The following is a 20,495-nucleotide window of genomic DNA, read 5'->3' on the forward strand; positions in this document are numbered from 1 at the left end:
TTTATTGAGAAAAGTGTTTTTTTATATTTTTATAAGACTAAAAGTAGAAATCTAAGCTATTTTAAATAAACCAAGTTAAAGACTAATCTAAATAAAACCTAAAAAAAAACTATTGTTGGATTGCATTTCCTATGGCCAAAATGGAATTGATATACTTAGGAATTAAGTTTGAATAGCCTAAAATATCTCATTAACAAAGAGTCGAACTAAAAATTAATTATTGAAATAAAAGGGGTGTGAAGATGAAGTGTGGTTAGTAAAGGTGATATGAATTAAAAATTGGCCATTTAGGCCTTAACTCCTAATTAAACCTAATTCTAATCATTAAAATAAAATACAAGAGAAAAAAAAAAGAAAGAATAGAACGCTACATTCATCATAAGAGAGTATGTTTTTCTCTTTTGACTTTTGCAAGGTATTCACATAGACCATTAGCATAGTAACAAGTGGCACCGAAATTAAAAATAAAAGACTACCATCCACACATATACATCGGACTTGATCCTCTCCTTCATTTTTCTCTCCTTCCCTCTCCATCCTCTCTATCTCTGTTAATCCCATTCTCACTCATCAATAAAAAACAAAATTTAATCAAGAGAGAGAATGAAATTAAGAGAGAGATAGAGAGGATGGAGAGGAGAAGGAAGGACAGAAAAATGAAGGACAAGATCCAAAGTGCATATATATCACGTGAAAGAATGAATGGACCAAAACAACACCATCTTGAAGAACTTAGTTCATTCTCTCCTTCTTTCATCTTCTCAAAACCCAACAACATTAACATTAAAAATAAAATAAAAAACTCTTTCCATGAATTCAAGCCAAAGTAAGAAGAAACAACAACATCCATTCAATAATTAAACCTCTGGTTTCTTAACATTATCATCTTAAACCGAAATCGAAGAATGAGAGAGTAACATACATGCGGAAAAGATGGGGAGTATGTGTCGATTGCGGTTGGATCTGGATGCGCGAGCGGAGGCTAGGTGCGGAGCAGTTGTGCGGCGATCCGGTCCTTGTCTGGGGCTCGGTTGTTGTTGATTCACGGTTGGGAGGTCCACGGCGGTTGCTTCCGGTCATTTGGTAGCCGCGTCTTGGTCGCAGGATGGAGGTGTCGTTGAGGAGATCTGCAACATGAAATAGCAACAATAATTTTCTTTTTTTTTCTTTTTTACACCTTTTCCCTATCTACAATATAAGAAAGTTAGATGCTCTGGAAAAGACATAACTGCCCCTTTGCTTTGTTAGAGAGCCACGTGGCTATCTTCTTTGCATTTCTTTGCTTCTTGCTTTTGCTTTTGCTGTCTACTACCAACACTAGGGTTGCTTCTATTTTGAAAAAATCATGTTATCTCTTCCTCTACCTCTCTCTTCCTCTTCCTCTTTCTTTTGTCTCTCTCTATATATTGTTCTCTTTTGATTTCTGTGCAGATGAATATGATTTTGATGGAGACGGTGAACACGTTGCTGATGATATCGTGATGTTGATGGTTTGTTTGCTCAACCTGTGGAATTTGTGGTCGGAGTTGAATCGTATACGATGAAGAAGACGCCGATTCTCCTCGGATTTTAGAGGTTTGATTTTTACTTTATTGTTTTACATTCATTTCAAAATCTTCATATCCTTCAGTTTTACCCTTTTCAGATCTATAACCGTTCAATCGCATCAATCCAGAGCGATTCGTTTTACCGAACCTTTTCAGATCCCCTTTTCATATCGTCACTACTATCCATACCATTGGTAAGATTTTGTTACTATGCTTTTATTGAACGTGTTTGATTGTATGGTTATCATGATGTGCGTTAGATATGCGGTGTTCAGTTTCACGGTGGTCGATCTGCGGTGGCAACAACGTGTTTCCGTCAGTGCTTGTGGTGGTGGTAAGATTCGGAATGAATTTTGTCTGAATTTTTCAGTTTTGGTTTTGTTATTAACTTACCCTCCCTTAAACCCTAATTTTAGGTTGATTTAATAATGTTTTGTATAAGTAAATGATATTTGTTCTGCAAAATTTGTAATGAGTTGTTTTGTTTCAGGGATTTATGGTGCCATGGCTGTTGCGGGGAGTTTTATATGTTCAATTACCATAATTGACTCTGTTGGAGGTTTTCATCTTTTAATAGATGTTGTTCTTTAAGAACTTGGAGATGTCTTTCCTCCAATTATGTACAGGTTTGTTTCGATTTCAAATCGATTTTTGGTTTCTATAACACCGGTTTGTCATTGTAAATTTATTTAAAAGTCTGATCACTAATAGCAGATTGATAGACAGTGATTGAAGGTTTTGTTTTGTTTAAGATATGTGAGTTGAAAGTCGCGACGAGTGAATGTGGACAACCTGACTCGGTGTTTGCGGATTTGGCTTAGTCGGTATCAGTTGAGGTAGGAATTTATGTGTAGTGCTTTTTCTTTCCTTTTTCTACCCTGGACAATTGTCAGCGACAACAATGATTTGTGTTTTTGCTTGAAGTCAGTTGTAAATTATTGTGGTTCATATAATATGTTACACATGGTACGTATTAGGGAGCTTTAAACCACTGAGAGTGAGAGTAAAACTACTGATGCACTATTATTGACATGAGAGGGGGTTGGTCTTTAAGATTCTTTAAGAGTAAAACCACAAATGAAATGTTGTTTCTAACAAGAGAGAGCATTTTGAGATGATTTTTGTTGACGTATCGGTAATGAAGTGGTTTCTTTAGTTGGTTTTTCCTATACTGTTTTTGGTTTGTTGTCTGTCTAATATTGTTTTTTGTGTTGCACTTTGTCCATTGATATTAAGTGTGGTTGATCATTTGTTTCCTACAGCTGATGAAGGAGAAGGATTTTGATATGGCTGGTGATACACGGGATTGAAATGGTCTCAGTTCAAACCTGGTCTCTGCATCGGGGAAGGAGTTAAGTTGGAGACTTGTGGACTGCTGAAGTTACTCATACTATGGTAACATGCATCTGAATCTTCCCTGCTTGCTTGGGAGGGTACGACCTGTTGGAAGGAGATAGCCTTGATGTCCCTACTGCATCATATTTGTTATAAAATCCTTGGTTGCTATTTGGGATGCTTCTTCCACTCACATTGCTACTTGATAAATGATCTGCATCATATCCACGTGATCGGGAACTAATTGGACATAGCACAGATGATGATGCTCTAGCTTTAGCTAATGCCTTAGCAACATCGTTGGAATCTAATTTTGCAAGTTTCCATGCGCTTATTCGCACTGGGCGATGGTTCAATTTTTTTCCTTTGTCAGGTGGTTGGTTGTATTGCATCTGGGTCCATAGTAGATGGTAGGCGGCCTGGCTCCAATTGATGTATCATTTCATCCTGCTTATTCAACTCCAGGCACTTGATCAACACCCAAAAATGATTACCTATTACTAAGAGTGATTCTATTATGTTTTGTGCATTATTTTATTCAACTCAATTCTCCTTTCTTATCTCACAGTAATTATTTATTTTATTTGTAATGTTTAAAGATAGGTTATTCATTTAAAACAGTTCCTAATCATATAATTCAAGCAATTGTACAAAGATTGCAGTACCTGGTGATCTATAAATATTCTCAGAGGCGTACACCAGGCACCTTCGATTTGCAAACTCATTCCGACAGAGCTTGCTAGGATTCAACTTCCTGAATTGAGAAAATCTTGACTTGTGCAGGTAATGTACTGGTAATAGTCGTTGCCGCAGTCAGTTCGGTGATCGTTGCGGTGGTTAGAGTGATTATTTTTTAAGGTCGCAGAATATTGCCGGATCTATCCCATGATTTGCTTTTATTCTGTTCAAAATGAATGGCTATGACAAGCACGTCAGGTTACAAGGGCTCCTCCTACTCATAGCAAAGGTATGTGTCTGATGTAATAAAACCGTCGAAGTTTACTATCTGTTTCCTGCAATTTGATTATTTCTTTGTTTATTTTTCAATCAATTCAGTTCCCACTGTTTTATACTTTGCAGGAGAGTGAGCCTGATATCATCAATGGTGTGGGTGCTGAAACATGACATGTAATAAGAACCAGCATTGGTCGATGAAATGGTCAATCTAAGCAAGTAAGGAATTTTCCGGATCTTTCCCATGATTTGCTTTTATTCTGTTCAAAATGACCGATCTGTTATCAACAGTCATACTTACGAAGCCCTAGCTGAAGTCGAAAAAGAAATCGAAGTCATCCTACAGATGTTGCTTCATATGTTAGGTGATGATGAATTTGATGCTACTACTTTGTCCTTTTGTTAATGATGATATTGTTTTATGATGTTTTCTAATTTAGTCAATCCCATTGACGTACTTCTTGAATCTGGTACATGTATTTTATTACTGTATCAAGGTGAAAGCTGATGTAGAAACACAAGGTGATTTTGTCACATCCTTGGAAACTGAAGTTAGAGCATCCTCCTTTACCGATGTCAATCACCTGGTTGCCTTTGTGAACTGGCTAGATGAAGAACTTTCCTTCTTGGTATGCATACCTTTGATTGTCATTTCTCAACATATGATAGAAAGTTCATTCATCTAAAATTGAAAGAAATGTTTGACTAAAATTGGTAGTTATTTGAGGAGTTCCATTTATATCTCAATTGATTCCCTATGAAATGTAAGGTTAATGAACGAGCAGTCCTGAAGCACTTCGATTATGTCTGATGTTTTGATGCATTGGAGTTGTCATTGAATTAGGGTTTACATCTCTGAACTTTGTTGTTTAGTATCAATTATATTCATTTTACAAAGTTACCTGTTTTTTTAATTTAGACTGTTAGGCTATTGGGTCCTCCAACAAAATTTGAAGATTCAAAACTGAAGGTTGTTCTATTGGAAGACCAGATTAACAGATATGCAAGTATTATTCCAAGAATCTACATTCTATCTCTCTGTGACTTAACAACTAATCTCACTTTAGATATTTCCAAATTCATCAAACTCGCCATGGTATAATTATTAATCAGTGTGGAACACATTATGACAGTCTTCTGAATAGATGACATATGGTAAACATCTGTTGCAATCTAAGTAAGGTGTTGTGTTTATTTGCTTTGCTAATTTTGATTACTCTATTTGATTGTCACAGGTCAATATTATGGATACCTTAAGTAGACTTTCTAGGAAACTACCATTCCCTTATGCCACAAGTTCTTTTTATATCTTTGATCAGAGTTGCATTATTTTATGTTTTGTATTTTATATCTATCAAGTTTATCATTATCAGTTTATTGTTGTTATAATTCTCTCTTTTATGTCGATGGAAGCATCGAGAATGAACGAGACAGTGGTATCAGCTGACACCTATCGGGGTAGAAGAGAATCATTGAAGTCACTTGCACGGGATGTTCTTGATGGGAATTGGCCAGATGGAAAGTATTTCATATCCAGACCATGGTATGATAACAAATCTTCTCTCATGGCCTTCATGCTTCCAATGATAAGGAATGGGACAAGTGGTTCTATTTCCTGTAGAGGTAATGTGACTGAGAGTTCAAGAGTCACTACCAGGTATGTCTTCTAAATAAATTTCGTTAAGATATGTTCTCTGATTGAGTCTCTCTATATAGAGATATGTGCTATACACCTAAACATATCTTTTTTGTTTAACACTCCACAGACATTCCTTTGCTACCCTGTAGTTGGTTGTTGACATCTTTATCTTCCTTTATGTTAATATGGATGCTCTGGACATTGAAAGCTGGATGTTTATTAGTGATATGAATGTCCTATATTTTCTGTTGGTATTTTCTTTGTGGAAGCTTCCAAAATAAAGTAATCCGATTGATTCAATTGCTCCGCTGTGATGAAAAAGTGTTGTCTCAATCAAAAACACCAAAATCAGAATTGGCACTGAAACTGTAAGAATCTTTCCTTGGTGTTATTTTAACTTCTGCTATTGTCACTTGTGGAATTATTTTAGTACTAAGGATTCAAGGGGACAGTTTCTATGGGAGAAATAATTTTGATGAATTTGAAATGGAATGGTCTTTCACTCCATTCCAGAAGCTTAACTTCAACATCAACAACGTGGTTTCAAAGTTGTCGGATTCAAATATCGTCGGAAAGGGTTGCTCAAGCGTTATTTACTGCGTAGAGACTCCGACAAAACAGATGAGGCATAAAAATATAGTAAGACTTTTAGGATGCTGCAACAATGGAGGAACTAGATTGTTGTTGTTTGATTACATATGTAATGGAAGTTTGTTTGGATTGCTCCATGAAAAGAGATTGTTCTTGGATTGGGATGCAAGGTATAAGATCATACTTGGAAAAGCTCATGGTTTGGAATATCTTCATCATGATTGTATCCCTCCAATCGTCCATCGCAACATTAAGGCTAACAACATCTTGGACGGTCCACAGTTCGAAGCTTTTCTTGCAGATTTCGGCCTTGCAAAATTGGTCACTTCCTCGGACTGCTCAAGATCCTCGCATGTAGTTGCAGGTTCTTACGGATACATAACTCCAAGTTAGTTTAAATGTTTTAAGATTCGAAAAAGACTATTTCATACGACCTTATCATTTTCAATGCTGAACTGGTATGGATGTTCTTGGTATGGGCCTGTTTCAAACTATTTCGAAACGGCAAATTGTGGACAGGTTCAATCAAGTTTGGAACATGCAGGGTTGCCTCAAATCCTATGTATACTTTGTGTTTGAAATGAATATATGTGTGATTTTTTTTACACTAACTTTGCAGGTTTGGTGAAACTATAACAGAGGCATGAGAGCTCATCATATGGTGATGGATAGACATAATAGGTGAAGCACTTGAAGGTCCCATTGGTTTGGCATATGGAAAGCATGAAGATGGTCGTGATGAAAGTGTAGAGGCCTGATGAATTAGATTCTTTCACTTTTCTTCTCTTTCACTCTTTCGATTACGCTATCTCATCTTTTCAATTTCATATTAAATTGTTTGTTATAGCTAATTTCATAGGTAAATTAATCAAATCTGTTACATTATCTAATTAAGTTATTGGAAATTAGAAATGTTGCAGATGGAGAATTTCATTATTTATCAACTCAAGAATCAACAAATATAGATCCACATAATTCATATGATGATAACACTTTAGAGGATGATAAAGAATATTTGCAAAATGCAATGATAAATGCACTGTTAGCATATGTTGAAGCATCTAAGGCTAAATCAGATTTTGTTTAAAGAGAGAGTGTAAATCACAGTTGTTCAATTACTAAGTGTGTGAATGCTCTTGATGAGATTGAAGATGTTACTCTTGATGTTTATATGAAGGTTGTGGAGAAACTTATGGATCCTAATTGGAGAGAAGTGTTTCTTGCTATGTGTATTGATAGGAGAAAAGGATGGTTAGTTAGAGTTTAGGGAAATTCATGTAATGCATTGTGCACTTATTGTTGTGTTTATGCTGAACATGTGTATGTGTTTTTGAGATTTATCATGTAATTTTGATGGTGTGGAGCTGGACTCATGCTACAAATTGAAAACAATAACATGGAATTTTGAAATGTAATGTGATGTGCTTTGACTTTGAATTCAATAATTCATTTTCCTCTTTTTGTATTCAATTTCAATTCAAATTCTCCAATTCTCGCACTCTTAAATCAAGTAATATTAAAATAAGATGAAAACTCTAAAGTAGTCTAAAGATGAATATTAAGAAGAACAAATTTTGAATATTAACGAGAACACAAAGTTATTAATCAAAATAATAAATATTAACGGGAACGCGGAGTTATGGACAAAATAACGAATATTAACGAAAACACGAAGTTATTGTATATTAACGGGAACATAAAGTTATTGATCAAACTATTGAATATTAACGAAAATATGGAGTTATTAATTAAAATATTGAATATTGGCGGGAACCGAATATTGAAAGTAAATGTGACGAAGATATTGTATATTAACGGAAACATAAAATTATTGATCAAACTATTGAATATTAACGGGAACATGATAAATTTACTAATAACGAAAACACGAAGATACAGATAAAAATATTGAATATTAATGGGAACATGAAGTTACTGATCGAAATATTGAATATTAACGGAAAATTTCTATATTTTACACATCTTTTTTTAAAACATTTACCTCTACAATAATATATATATATATATATATATATATATATATATATATATATATATATATATATATATATATATATATATATATATATATATATATATATAACAAAATAACACGGGCACATTCTATTATAAATAATTCAATATTAAATATGGCAATCGAATTAAAACAATTTTCCAACCTATTGAATATTAAATATTTACGGGAACATGAAGTTATTGATCGAAATATTGAATATTAACGGGAAAATAATTTTTATTGATGAAAATATATCAAACTTTGCCCCAACCTATTAAAAAAAAATTTCTATATTTTACACATATGATTTTATGACATTTACCTCTAGAATAATATATATATTGAACAAAATAACACAGCCACAACGGATACCCGTGCGGACGCACGGGTATCACACTAGTTTTACATTGTAAAAAAAAAATTGTTCTAGTTAGTAGATATCAGTTTAAAAAGTAAAAATAAAAATTAAGGCTTGCACGTTTCCAACTTCCACCAAATCATGTTTTCTTCTTTTATTTCCTGCACACACAAAAAATTAACCTCGTTTTATGATTGTTATGGATGTATTTATACACAATTGATTAAGTTAACAAAAATAATAAATAAATCAAGTCAATTAAATTTAAAAAAAAAAAACCAAAAATTAAAACATCAACTTTATTTGATTTTTGATATATGATCTTTTTAATCAATCACATTAATTACTATCACATAAATAAATCTTTTTTAACTTTCTAACTTTTTATACTTTTGTAATAAAAATTCTTAAAGTAAAAAACCTTTAAAAAAACAAAATTATTAAATACGAAGATAAACAATAAAAAAATTTGTAAAAAACCTAAATTTAATTATCCCCATTATCACCATCAGAGTCGCCAGTTATAGCAACCTGCTTAAAATTTACGTTCAAACGAGAGTCGCCACCCACTTTATTTGGGCAAGTGAGAAACCTTTAAAAATAAGAGAGATTTTGAGTAAGTAGGTTAATTAGGCAAAGGAAGGTGTTAGACACCCTTTGTCTCCCTGGTACTCAAGGGGACCCATTTAGCTATTAGGTTTTATAAAAAGGTTTTGACAATTGTTGACTAATAAATTAAAAATAATACGCCTTTGGTTTAAAGGGCAAAACCTCTAAGGTTTTGATAAATTCATTGTCAGATCGAGACAACAATGACCATGGCTAAACCAAATAAAGCAAAAATAAAAAAAATTACCTGAGAGTATCATCATTGGCCAAAACAATATATTTTTTAAAATGGAGGCCTAAATCATTTGCCAAAAAGAGGAAACCCACAAGTTTGTAAAATGGTATTGAAAATAAAAATATCATTTTTAATAAAAGGGTTGTCTCATACCAAAAGGTTTAATCATTGGCCAAAAGGGTAAAACCCAAAGGTTTTGATGGCTGGTCAGAAACCCCTTTTTTAAGGGGAGCCGGTCGAGACAACAATGGTCAGAAACTCTTTCTTGGGAGAGCCGGCCATTGTCAGATCGAGACAATAATGGACATAAACCCTTTTTTGGGGGAGCCGTCCATTGTCAGGTCGAGACAACAATGGCCAGAAACCTTTTTTGGGAGGCCTCATAGGTAATCATCGGCCAAAACGTTTGAGTGGTTTGAAAATTGCGTTCGAAAAGGGGAAAGAGTTTGTCCGCGGGTTAGGGTTGTTCAAGACAACCCTAAGACAAACCCTCGAAAACGGCGGGTTAGGGTTGTTCAAGACAACCCTAAGACAAACCCTCGAAGAGAGAAGAGTAGTAAAGAAATTAAAAAAAAAATGTGTGTGAGTGAATTTGTGAAAATTGTACGTGAAAGTGAAAAAAAGGTCCCCAAATAGGATTGCCAAAGGTCCTATTTATAATGGGAAATTATTGTCAGATCGAGACAACAATGGCTAGAAACCCTTTTTTAGGGGACCCATCGAGACAACAATGGCCAGAAAACCTTTTTTGGGAGGCCTCATAGGTAATTATCGGCCAAAACGTTTGAGTGGTTTGAAAATTGCGTTCAAAAAGGGGAAAGAGTTTGTTGGCCGTTGTCGACAACGGCAGGTTAGGGTTGTTCAAGACAACCCTAAGACAAACCCTAGAAGAGAGAAGAGTAGTAAAAAAAAATGAAAAAAAGTGTGTGTGAGTGAATTTGTGAAAATTGTACGTGAAAGTGAAAAAAAATACCAAAAAAGAAATAACCCATATCCAAAAGCCCAAAGTAAAAAAAATGAAAAAAAGTGTGTGTGAGTGAATTTGTGAAAATTGTAAGTGAAAGTGAAAAAAAAAATCCCAAAAAAGAAATAACCCATATCCAAAAGCCCAACAAGTAAAAAAATAGGAGAAAAAGTGTGAAAATGTCACCTCATAGGATTCAAACCCGCGACTTCTTATTTACAAGTCTTGCTTCCTTACCAATTGTGTTATGTTATTTATTTGAAACAAAAACCCAATTGAAAGCATATGAAAGGCAAGCAAATATTTGTTATTTAAAAATATAACTAATTTACATGTGAATTATTATATTTTTAAACAATTAATTACAAGAAATCTAAAATATTATAAATAAACCAAGAAAGTTTATAAAATCCAAGTTTAAAAATAATTTTGAATCCTAAAATTGGGCCTCATATGCTTATGAATAATAAGCCCAATTAAATACACACTTTTACTTAACGTATACTCCTATCTTTTGAATTGGACAATTTAGAGAATGGTTACTCTTTTGAAATGGGCTTGCCAATCAAGATGTCAAGCCCTCTAGTTTGATATACACCCCTTGTAGAATTTGTACTACGTCCCTGTTAATAAAATATAATAGCGATAGGGAAAATTTTGGGGTATGACAGATATCATCAACGTGACGATTCAAAATCAGTACAACACGTACAGGTTTAATGGGAAGAAGAAGCTCTCAACTACAACCTAAATGGGTGGGAAGAACGACTTCATTGGAATATCTTATCTCACGACCTGGATGGGTGGGAAGAACGACTTCATTGGAATATCTTATCTCATAGTTGACTTCATTGGAATATAGTGTACTGTCACTAGTTACACATAATTATAATTCATAATGGCTAATTAAAATTCTTAATGACTAATCTTCAATTCTAAAAAAGTAAATTATTCACAATAAATAAAATATTAATTCCGGATTAAAATTCCCCTCAAATTGATGTTGCTTGTCAAAGAGCATCAATTTGTTAATAAGAAATCAATGTCGTAGGCATGGAAAAACCTTGGTAAAAATATCTGCGACTTGTAACTGAGTACTAATATGAGAAAGTGATTTCAATTGATCATCATAGGTGTTAGGTATTTGAATGATAATCAACTTCCATATGGGGTGCGTTCATGAAAAATAGGATTTGCAACAATTTGAATGACACTTGTATTGTCAGCATAAAGTGAAGTTGACTTTGTTTGAAAAATCAAAATTCATCCAAAAGACCACAAAGTCAAAGTATTTCTGAACAAGCAACAAATATAACACCCTAAATCCCAACATGCAATTTATAAAGTAATTAAAGTAATTTTCTGAAGAATGGTGTCATATTTATCTCAAATCAAACATTTTTCTCATAGGCGAAAAACCCTCGGAATGAAACAACTCAATAATTCTCATTAACAGGGTATACATATAATTCCACAACCATTATAGAGTAAACTCAAAACTCATTAGAGTTTAAAGTCTTACTCTAGCCTAAACTCATTGAACGCATTAGATTCAACTCAAAATATATTAGAACTCAAATTCAATTCTAAACTCAACAATTCAACTCTAAAATTGTTTCCCTGCAGATTGACAATGATTGCCATAACCCTCACCTTTAACTAATTTACAACTTAACTCTTTTAACTATACATAACTCAAGCTCAACTCTAAAAACATCAAATAAATCAAAGTCAACTCTAAATATATCAAACTACTCAAACTAAATTTATTTATAAATATATTCAATTTCTTAAATTGCTAAAGGGTTTCTCAAAACTCTATACTTAACTCTAAAATTGTCTCTCTTCACAATAGCATCAAAAATTATAGATTCGTGATAAAATTATGAAAATCACTAATTTAAAACTTCTTTAAATCATATTTCAAATCGAATTAACTGCACCTCGATCGATTTACGAAACTAAAATTCTATTCGTTTCAGTTCAGTCATATCACAATATTTCCTGATAAACTCTGAAATAGAATGTATGAATTCAAAATAGCACCAAAAATTAAATACATATGATAAGATTATGAAACCATTTAATTTAAAAGATCGTCAAACCCTCTTTCTAACGCAAATGACCGCACCTCAAATGGACTTACGAAACCCAAGTTATGTATGAAACAAGATGACCAACCCAAGATTGAAATTTGACTACGCCTTTGGTACAAAAATCAAAGAACTGCGATTGTTGTAGCGCTCCTAGACCTAATTTCCTCACATCAAAATAAAGATTATAGTGTTCTTTTTAAAGCAACCGATGATACTTCAAACAGACTTACGAAACTCAAGTTACACATGAAACAAGACGGCCAACCCCTTTCTATGTCTACTTGCAATTTTATGTTTTTTTCACTCTATTGAACAAATTTTAAACTCACCTATTTAATCTCAACCATCCCAAACTCTCAAAAAATTCTACCATTTAAATCATTAGCACATTTTACCAATCAACAAGATTTATAAATTATTTCAACAATAATCATCTCACAATATTATTATTATTCTCACCTCCTTGCCTAATGGATTTATAACCAAAACCTTATACTAAGAGATAATATTTATACTCTCTCCTTATCAAAATGCATTAACATATTTTTTTTATTAACTCCTTCCTTAACATAAGACATCAACATTTTTTTATTAAAAATAACTTTTACATTCTCACCATATATAAAGAAATTAACATAAATTATCAGATCAACATGCGCCTTATCAAAAGGCTTCAACACATGGATTCACTAATATATTTGATCCAACAACAAATAATAACTCAATATCATGAAAACAATATCATATCAACCACAGTAAAATATTTTGCAGAAACCTTCTTTGGCCTCAATTATTATCACAGATAAAAAAAATGGAAGAAGGAATGAGGGTAAGGAACCCTTCGCTATCCATATGCTTAAAACACCAAACTATGAATAACCCCCTTACCTAGAATTCAAAGAACTTGAAGCTTTAACAATGGATACCTCTCTTTTTCCAATCCAAAAGCTCTCCATAGATTCTTTAATAATGTAAGTGTTATACCCCAATTTTTGACCCAAAGATTCCCCAATCATTTTGCATTCCCACCTCATATCAAGATCACAATCTTGAGATTCAACTTTTAGCTTTGTGCCTACCTCACTTTTGGAGGGATCACCAAGCACCCAAGTTTATTTGACTTATGAATACTTCTTGGTTATGTCATACTAACCAAAATACAAAAAGATATCTCTTTCTTTCAAATTTGTATGCATTGTAGGTGATTGAACCAAGTGCATCCACACTCTCTCCTAAATCTAGGGTTTTAAGGATCAACCTTCATTCAATTGATCACTCATGGATGCTAAATGACTTATACTCAAAGGGATATCCTTATACTAAAATGTCATATGTTGAGCATATCTCCACTTCATTTGATCAAATTCATTTCAAGAATATGTGGTTTGATTCCTTAAGAAACTTCATAAATTCCTGTGTTTATTTCCATGCCTTCTTCAAAAAGTTTCATTAATCCATGAACCTCACAATCAATTGTACTTCAAGAAAACATCATGTCAAGGTCTCACGTATCTCCTCATGTCTTATAGTGTAAGGAAGTTCAAAATATTCAAAGTTAGTTCAAGAAGTTTGGCCTAATTTGACAATTCCTTGATCCTATGATCACAAGGGCATAACTCCCTCAATTTTCAACACTTTTGAGTGCTTCTTTTTGAAAATTATTCTCCTTGACATCATTAACAACTTATTTTCATAAGTCAAGAGTAAATTTTGTGAATAAAGTCATCAAAAGTGAGAAGACATTACAGGTCATCCTTCGAAAGTTCAAGGAATTGTATGTCCACTTTAAAGGATCATAACTTGCTCATTTTTTATTTATCATTTTAAGCCCATTCTTTTGGCATAGTAATCTTGAATGAGTCTACTTCAAGTCATCTTTTAAGATCAAGAACCAATTTTGAGGGGAAAGTCATGAAAGAATGCAAAACATTATAGGTCCTATTGTGGGCTTGGAGGAATTTTCAAGTATGGCATGCCTATCTTCAAAAGTGAATAAATCTCTCATTTTTTAAAATTTATGGGCGGTTCTTTTTTCCAAATGTTCATATTGAACAAAAGAGCATTTCATCTTCAAAGGTCCAAGTCAAGTTCATGCTCTGAGCCACTCAAAAATTGCAAGCCCTTTGTGCATAAAACTTGGGCATAACCTATTTGATGCAAGGCATAGCCCAAGATTTCAGGTTTTGACCTCAAATCCTTAAAATCTATTTATTTTCTTCATGAAAAGGAGAGTATTTAGTTCAAATAAAATCATGAAATGCACGAGCCAATTTCAAATGGCCTTGGTTTGATTATGATACCTCAAATCAAAATTTTGGTACACAATCAGTTTTGCATTATCACTCTAATTCAAATCATAGGCCGAATTGATGCGTGTTTTGAGTCTAAACATGTTTAAAAAACTTCCAGAATGCGTTTAGTGCATTGAAACGTAAGCTTTGGTTGAGTTTTGAGGGAATTCCAAGTCACACATTTTATGCTTCGACCTTCACACGAATTCACTCAATTTGTGATCATTTCACACGCTTTTTGATTCCATGAGCTCAATTATAAATATAAGATCATATTCCATTCATTTCTCAAGCTTTAGAGAGCCAATTGACCCCTGTTTAGATCCCATACAAACTGTGAACTTGAATTTTCATTTTCTTCATTCCTCACCTTAATTCACCAAAATCTCCATTTAGTTAGTTTCATTGAACTTCTATGAAGCTAACAAGAATATTAGAAGCAAGAATCATCCACTAAATCAAGAGGTTGAAGTTCATTTTCAGAAGCTTTTAACCTTACTTAATTTAGGTAGAAATCTTCATTAAGTCAACTCAAATTTGTGTCTAATATGAAGCATTTGATCCACTGATACTCATTGCACAATTGATTTTGAGTTTTAACTTCTCTTAATGCATCTGTTTTCAAATCCCTTTTTTAATCTTCTTCTAGTTTTCTTTAAATCGAGTGAGCTATGTTTTAAATAAATTTTTCGCGATGAAGTTGTTGAGATTGTCCAGGAGAGACGAATCCAATGATACCACTAGCACTTGATTTGGTTACGTTTTGAATGATCTATGATTTCTTCAAAATTCCTCTTGAATTGTTGGCTAGAAGTTGAAGATGACCTACGTGTCATCCTCAACCAATGAAAATGAGCCATTTGAAATGCTTTTATTGAACTGACTCTATTTGCCTTGGTGTGTGCGCTTTGACTTGGCTCCATGATGTTCCATCATCTCTAATCCCTTGGATTTGCCAGCGTGTATTAGTGAACAAGATCTAATGCTCCTCACATTTTCTGATTTTATTTATTTTTCTTATTTTTGTTTTATTTTGATTTAATTTAAAAAATTCATATCTCCTTTATTTTAATTCCAAAAATTATGAAAAAAATACCAAAAATACTTTAAATTATTTATGATTTTATTACTACTTTTCCATATTTTTATTTTTCATTTGATATTTTTAATATTCTCCCTCATTTTCTTTGAGTTTTAATTGGTTCACATTTATTTTTTAGTGTTATAAAATTCTGGAAAAATTTTGAAATGATCCTATGATAGTCCTTGACTTATGGTGATCTTTGGTTTTAATTTATTTGATTCTTAGATATTTGATTTGGTTTTTACTCCGTATTTTCTATTTTAAAAAACTTTTAAAATTTTGTTTAATATTTCTTTCTTAATGTTTGGCTTGATGATCCATTTGATGAGAATTTATTATTTTTTTTCCATCTCTCTTCATCTCTTTCTTTTTTATTAGCGGGTGTAAGTCTTGAAAAATCCATTGTGTAGAAGCTTTGATTTTATCATTCCTTTGATGGATCATTACGTTGAAATCCCATAAAAATCAAAAGGAATTCATCTGGACTTGTGGTTTTCTTTTTGATCCATCCCCCCCACTCCATGTCAATCTCATTCTTGTTTTTGTTTGTTATTTGACATGTGTTGCAAATTTTAAGAGAATGATTTACATATCATTTCTCTAATTTTATTTTAAACTCGTAAATTGTTATTGACCGTCTTCGTTGTAGGGTGACTTCTATATAAGTTACTTGGCGATTTCTTAACTTAGCGTTAAATTTATTCTGTATCGAAAAATGATCATTTGTGGCCTAAACCTATGTTTACAAGCCTAAGGATGATTGATTATTTGACAATTGGCTCAATACCTTTGAAAACTTATTGTGTGGATGCTTTGATTCTATCAATCCTCTAATGAGTTTTCAGTGTCTTTGACCAAAGTTCATTAGTAAATCATTATTGATCATTCACTTTGGCAATTAACTCCTAACCACTAACTTCTAACTTTATCTTTATGCTTCTTTTACTATTTTGCTTTATTATATTTTATGATTTATGTTACCATTCACCATCTATTATTATGTTTATGCTTATGCACTTTTTCCTTTGTCCATTTAGACTTTTATTTTTTTCTTAAAACATTAATAATCAAACTTGAATATTAAAAGACTTAAGGGTCTCTTGGACTATGGTTACCATCCCTTGGCATTTTGGAGTTTTGGACCTCATGGACTTAGTATAAGGAGCCTTGTTCTCTTGAGACCTCTGGAACTTGTGTTATCTTATCTATTATTCTTATCTGAAGTCCTTGGAGTTTACTCCAAGGCATTGGGATTTTTATCTGTGTGCAGGTACCATGTTTGTTATGAAAAGGCTTTATATGATTTTTTAATGCAAGTTCATCTGGGACAAAACCAAGATTGGTGAAGTCATGCTCAAATGGAATTACTATCTTGGAGCTTTGGTTAATTTGTTCAAGTGTATATGTTTTCTATGTTGTTGAGATAAATCCAAAGGGAATGCTTATGTTGACGTTATGTCAAGCGTTGGCTTCTTGATTGGTTAGATTGTTCGTTTCCTTAGCTTTTACTTTATGATTTATGATAGTCCCTTCATCTCCTCACATCTTCTTATATTTTTGAGTTATAACTCATGAATCATGAAGATTAAATTGATGTTTTATGTAGACTATTTTAAAGATGTTTAAAGTTGTGGATTCCGCTGCGAGATAATATGCTTTTAATTATAATGATGAATGAGATATAATGTTGAAATGAAATTGATGCAACCCGTGTTACAGGCAGGACTATTGTTGTGATGTTTTTATATCGATGTGACACCCTTGTTGGTGATTTTATTTTATGATAATTCGTATTATATTGCGAGTATTTTTGTTGGGTTAGATGGGTATTATAGGTATAACCTGGTGTATTTTCTCAGAGCGCGCTATGACTCCGCTTAGCACGCCCTCCTATAATAGAATTTTATTTATTAACTCCCCGAGTGCAGTGTTGTTCCAGAATGGGAACTGAATGCCTTCTTAATTATTCTCTGACTTATCTAATTGTGCTATGGAATGTGATATATCATGTTGGATCACTAAATTGCTCATGTTAAGAATACATGTATATGTTGGATATCAATTATGTGATCATTGGTTGTTTCTTTCCATTGTTCCTGTTGAACATTTGGGATTTGTTTGCTTGTGTGGCTTAATGATATGATTTGATATATGCTTGAATCGGAGAAGACCAAACTACTAGGTGTAAATCACGTACGACCATGACTGTGTGTTCTGGCCAAGTCCTAAAGGGCATTTACCGCTGGCGTACTTGAAGCATCGACATGTTTGGTATGGTGAGGTTAAGATGCCATGTAGGCTTCATCACTTCGGATTGACACCTCTAGTGATTCCACATAGACAATATCACAAGGCTTTTTCCCGGTGGGCTCGTGTAGTCGCGATGGCATATTTGCACTAGCGTTTAACACATCTGCGTATGGGTGACTAACAAGGTCGTAACGCCGTTTAGGCAATGTCACTTCAAAAAGTCGTCACGGATGAGATTCTTTCAGGAGTCATCTGATTCACCTTGCGGTGTGCATGTGCAAGTCTCTTGACATTATACAAGAGGGATAACCCGTCGAGGGTGTCGATATGTGGCCTATGCAGGGGAATTAACGTGCTTATGGAGTTCTCGTACACGAGTGCGGGTATCCATACTTGTTTGTATTAGCTTTGTGCTTGTTGTTATCTCATTGGTTAGTAATGGGACTTCCAAAGGTACTACTACCTCTTGTTATGTATTTGTACTTGGCCGTGAAAAAAACTCCGGATCCACGGTGAATCCGTTTTGATGCATGAACCTTGTAAAATCGAGTGAACCTATAAGATAGGGGAACTCACTGAGATTTAGTAATCTCACCCCAATCCTCTTATTATTTTTCAGGCACATATTAGAAGTGAATAATTGCTAGAGGGTGTGCAATGATGACTAAGGACAAGCAGATGGCAGGATGACCTCATTAGATTTTTTCTTTTCGTTGTGCATTATTGCTGGCAACCCAATTATATACATTTTATTTGGAGACTTGAATTGTATATAATTTTAATTTTTTGTCTTTTCCATCATATGTATCTTTCTATGTACCATTTATAACCTCACTACATATTATTCTAGACATATATGTACGGGGTGGTACAAGTGGTGTCTCTCGCAAAGTTGTGTCTTAAGTGTAAAATGCTCTCTTGTGTTGACCTCCAACACGCGCCACCCTCAAGTTCTAACTCCCAACCAAAACCAAGAACATAATCACGAGCACTCCACACCAGTCGATGAGTTCTCACTGTGCACAAACTCGCTCATCCACCACTTCCCCCACCGAATCACACGCCCATACACGAAACGACGAGCAAGACTCCGACCAGAGCTTCCGTGAAGCCACCAGGTACTCCGTCCTCCGCTTGCATCTTTGTCACTAGATCTGGTACCTTTTAATTAGCTTATTTTTAATTATTATTATTTTGTTATCTATTTGAATATCAATTGCCACTTGTCACATTCCCTTGAATTTTTCTTTTGTTAAGAAAAAGTCAAAGCACATGATAATTTTTTTAAAATGGTTACTGGTAGTTTTTATATAAGCAAGAATTCATTGAAGATCACAAAGATGATACAAAAAACCAAGCAGGAACTCGATAAGAAAAATTACACGCCAATTGAAACATACGACAAATAAAACAAAGGGCTTTTACTAAACTCGTAAAGTTAGAATTGGGTTGTATAATTTTTCCTATAAAAGTCCACCTGCAAACCAAAGCTTTAACTCCCCAAACAATATAAAAAATATTCCACAAGTTGCCTCAAAACACGATCCCATTTCTAGACAACCATAAGGACCAACATGTCTCCAACCAAACGACTTCCTCCTTTCCTCTCCTAACTTTAAAAAGTTTACAAAATGAAATCCACTTCATGAATATTTCCTTAAAACTATTAGCTTTATAATCATGCAAACCAATCCATTCTGTTAGAACAAGATTTGTTCTGATCAATATTCTTAGTTTTGATGATAACAAGGATATGAATTTTGTATGAGATAATATGGTACTCTAATACTATGCAATTTCCGTTTCAGGAATTACATAAAGAGTATGCACAAAATCAGCGCAAGAAGCACTGACTCAGAAGGTTCGGCATGCAACATCAGAACATGGTCTGGCAAGACATCAGAAGATGGTCAAGCAGAATCAGAACATGGGTCTATGGATGCATCTGAAGAACTTGAGATCAGAAGCAGAAGCACTGATGTTCTCATGGTATCACGCTCAGAAGCTCTTCAAGGTCAGAAGACAAGAAGATGCTCTGCACCAATCTGTTTGACTCTGATGATATTCAAACGTTGTTTACACAAACATCAGATCAGAAGCAAGTACTAGACTGGCAGGCTACGCTGACTGACAAAAGGAAAGTTAGAAGCTATTAACGGCAACGTCAGTAGACACAGCGGAAACAAGGCTCGAGGTAGTTGACAAAAGAGTGAAACATTAAATGCAATGTTGTACGGATTACGCAAAGCATTAAATGCTCCCAACGGTCATCTTCTCAAGTGCCTATAAATATGAAGTTCTGATGAGAAGCTCAAAAACAACACTTGTGCACTATACTGAAACGCTGTCAAATTCAAAAGTTCTCAAACTTCATCATCAAGCTCACTACATTGCTGTTGTAATATCTTAGTGAGATTTAAGCTTAAACTTAAGAGAAAATCACAGTTGTGATAATAGCTTTATAAGAAGCATTGTAACTCTTAAAAGAATTTGTTTACATTAATTTGTAAGTACTAGAGTGATCA

General features: G+C 33.7%; 1 protein-coding gene and 1 pseudogene across 14 annotated transcripts; both read left to right on the plus strand.

Annotated features, from left to right (window-relative positions):
* Window positions 1-11,111, plus strand: part of LOC131641406 (uncharacterized) — an 89,365-nt pseudogene extending 78,254 nt beyond the window's left edge.
* Window positions 1,360-7,383, plus strand: LOC131641408 (LRR receptor-like serine/threonine-protein kinase RGI2). Of its 14 annotated transcripts, none has more exons than XR_009295521.1 (9): window positions 1,360-1,575; window positions 1,646-1,741; window positions 1,808-1,881; window positions 2,038-2,173; window positions 2,300-2,383; window positions 2,810-3,849; window positions 3,963-4,055; window positions 4,128-4,201; window positions 4,334-6,678. XR_009295521.1 is itself a non-coding variant. In XM_058911705.1 (2 exons), exons 1-2 carry the CDS (start codon window positions 5,962-5,964, stop codon window positions 6,700-6,702), a joined length of 510 nt encoding a protein of 169 aa, XP_058767688.1. In that variant the 5' UTR covers window positions 4,210-5,961; the 3' UTR covers window positions 6,703-7,383. The 14 variants fall into 14 exon arrangements, 1 of the variants encoding a protein (XP_058767688.1); XR_009295522.1 differs by having other exon boundaries at window positions 1,823-1,881; XR_009295509.1 differs by adding an exon at window positions 6,686-7,383 and having other exon boundaries at window positions 1,360-1,881; window positions 4,334-6,430.
* Window positions 11,112-20,495: the final 9,384 nt, after the last annotated feature.

The sequence above is a fragment of the Vicia villosa genome, unplaced genomic scaffold (genome assembly GCF_029867415.1).
Source record: "Vicia villosa cultivar HV-30 ecotype Madison, WI unplaced genomic scaffold, Vvil1.0 ctg.003723F_1_1, whole genome shotgun sequence".
Classification (NCBI taxonomy): Eukaryota; Viridiplantae; Streptophyta; class Magnoliopsida; order Fabales; family Fabaceae; genus Vicia; species Vicia villosa.

Coding starts and splice junctions, on each gene's coding strand:
- LOC131641408 (XM_058911705.1), top strand. CDS start 5,962: ATGGAATGGTCTTTCACTCCATTCCAGAAGCTTAACTTCAACATCAAC.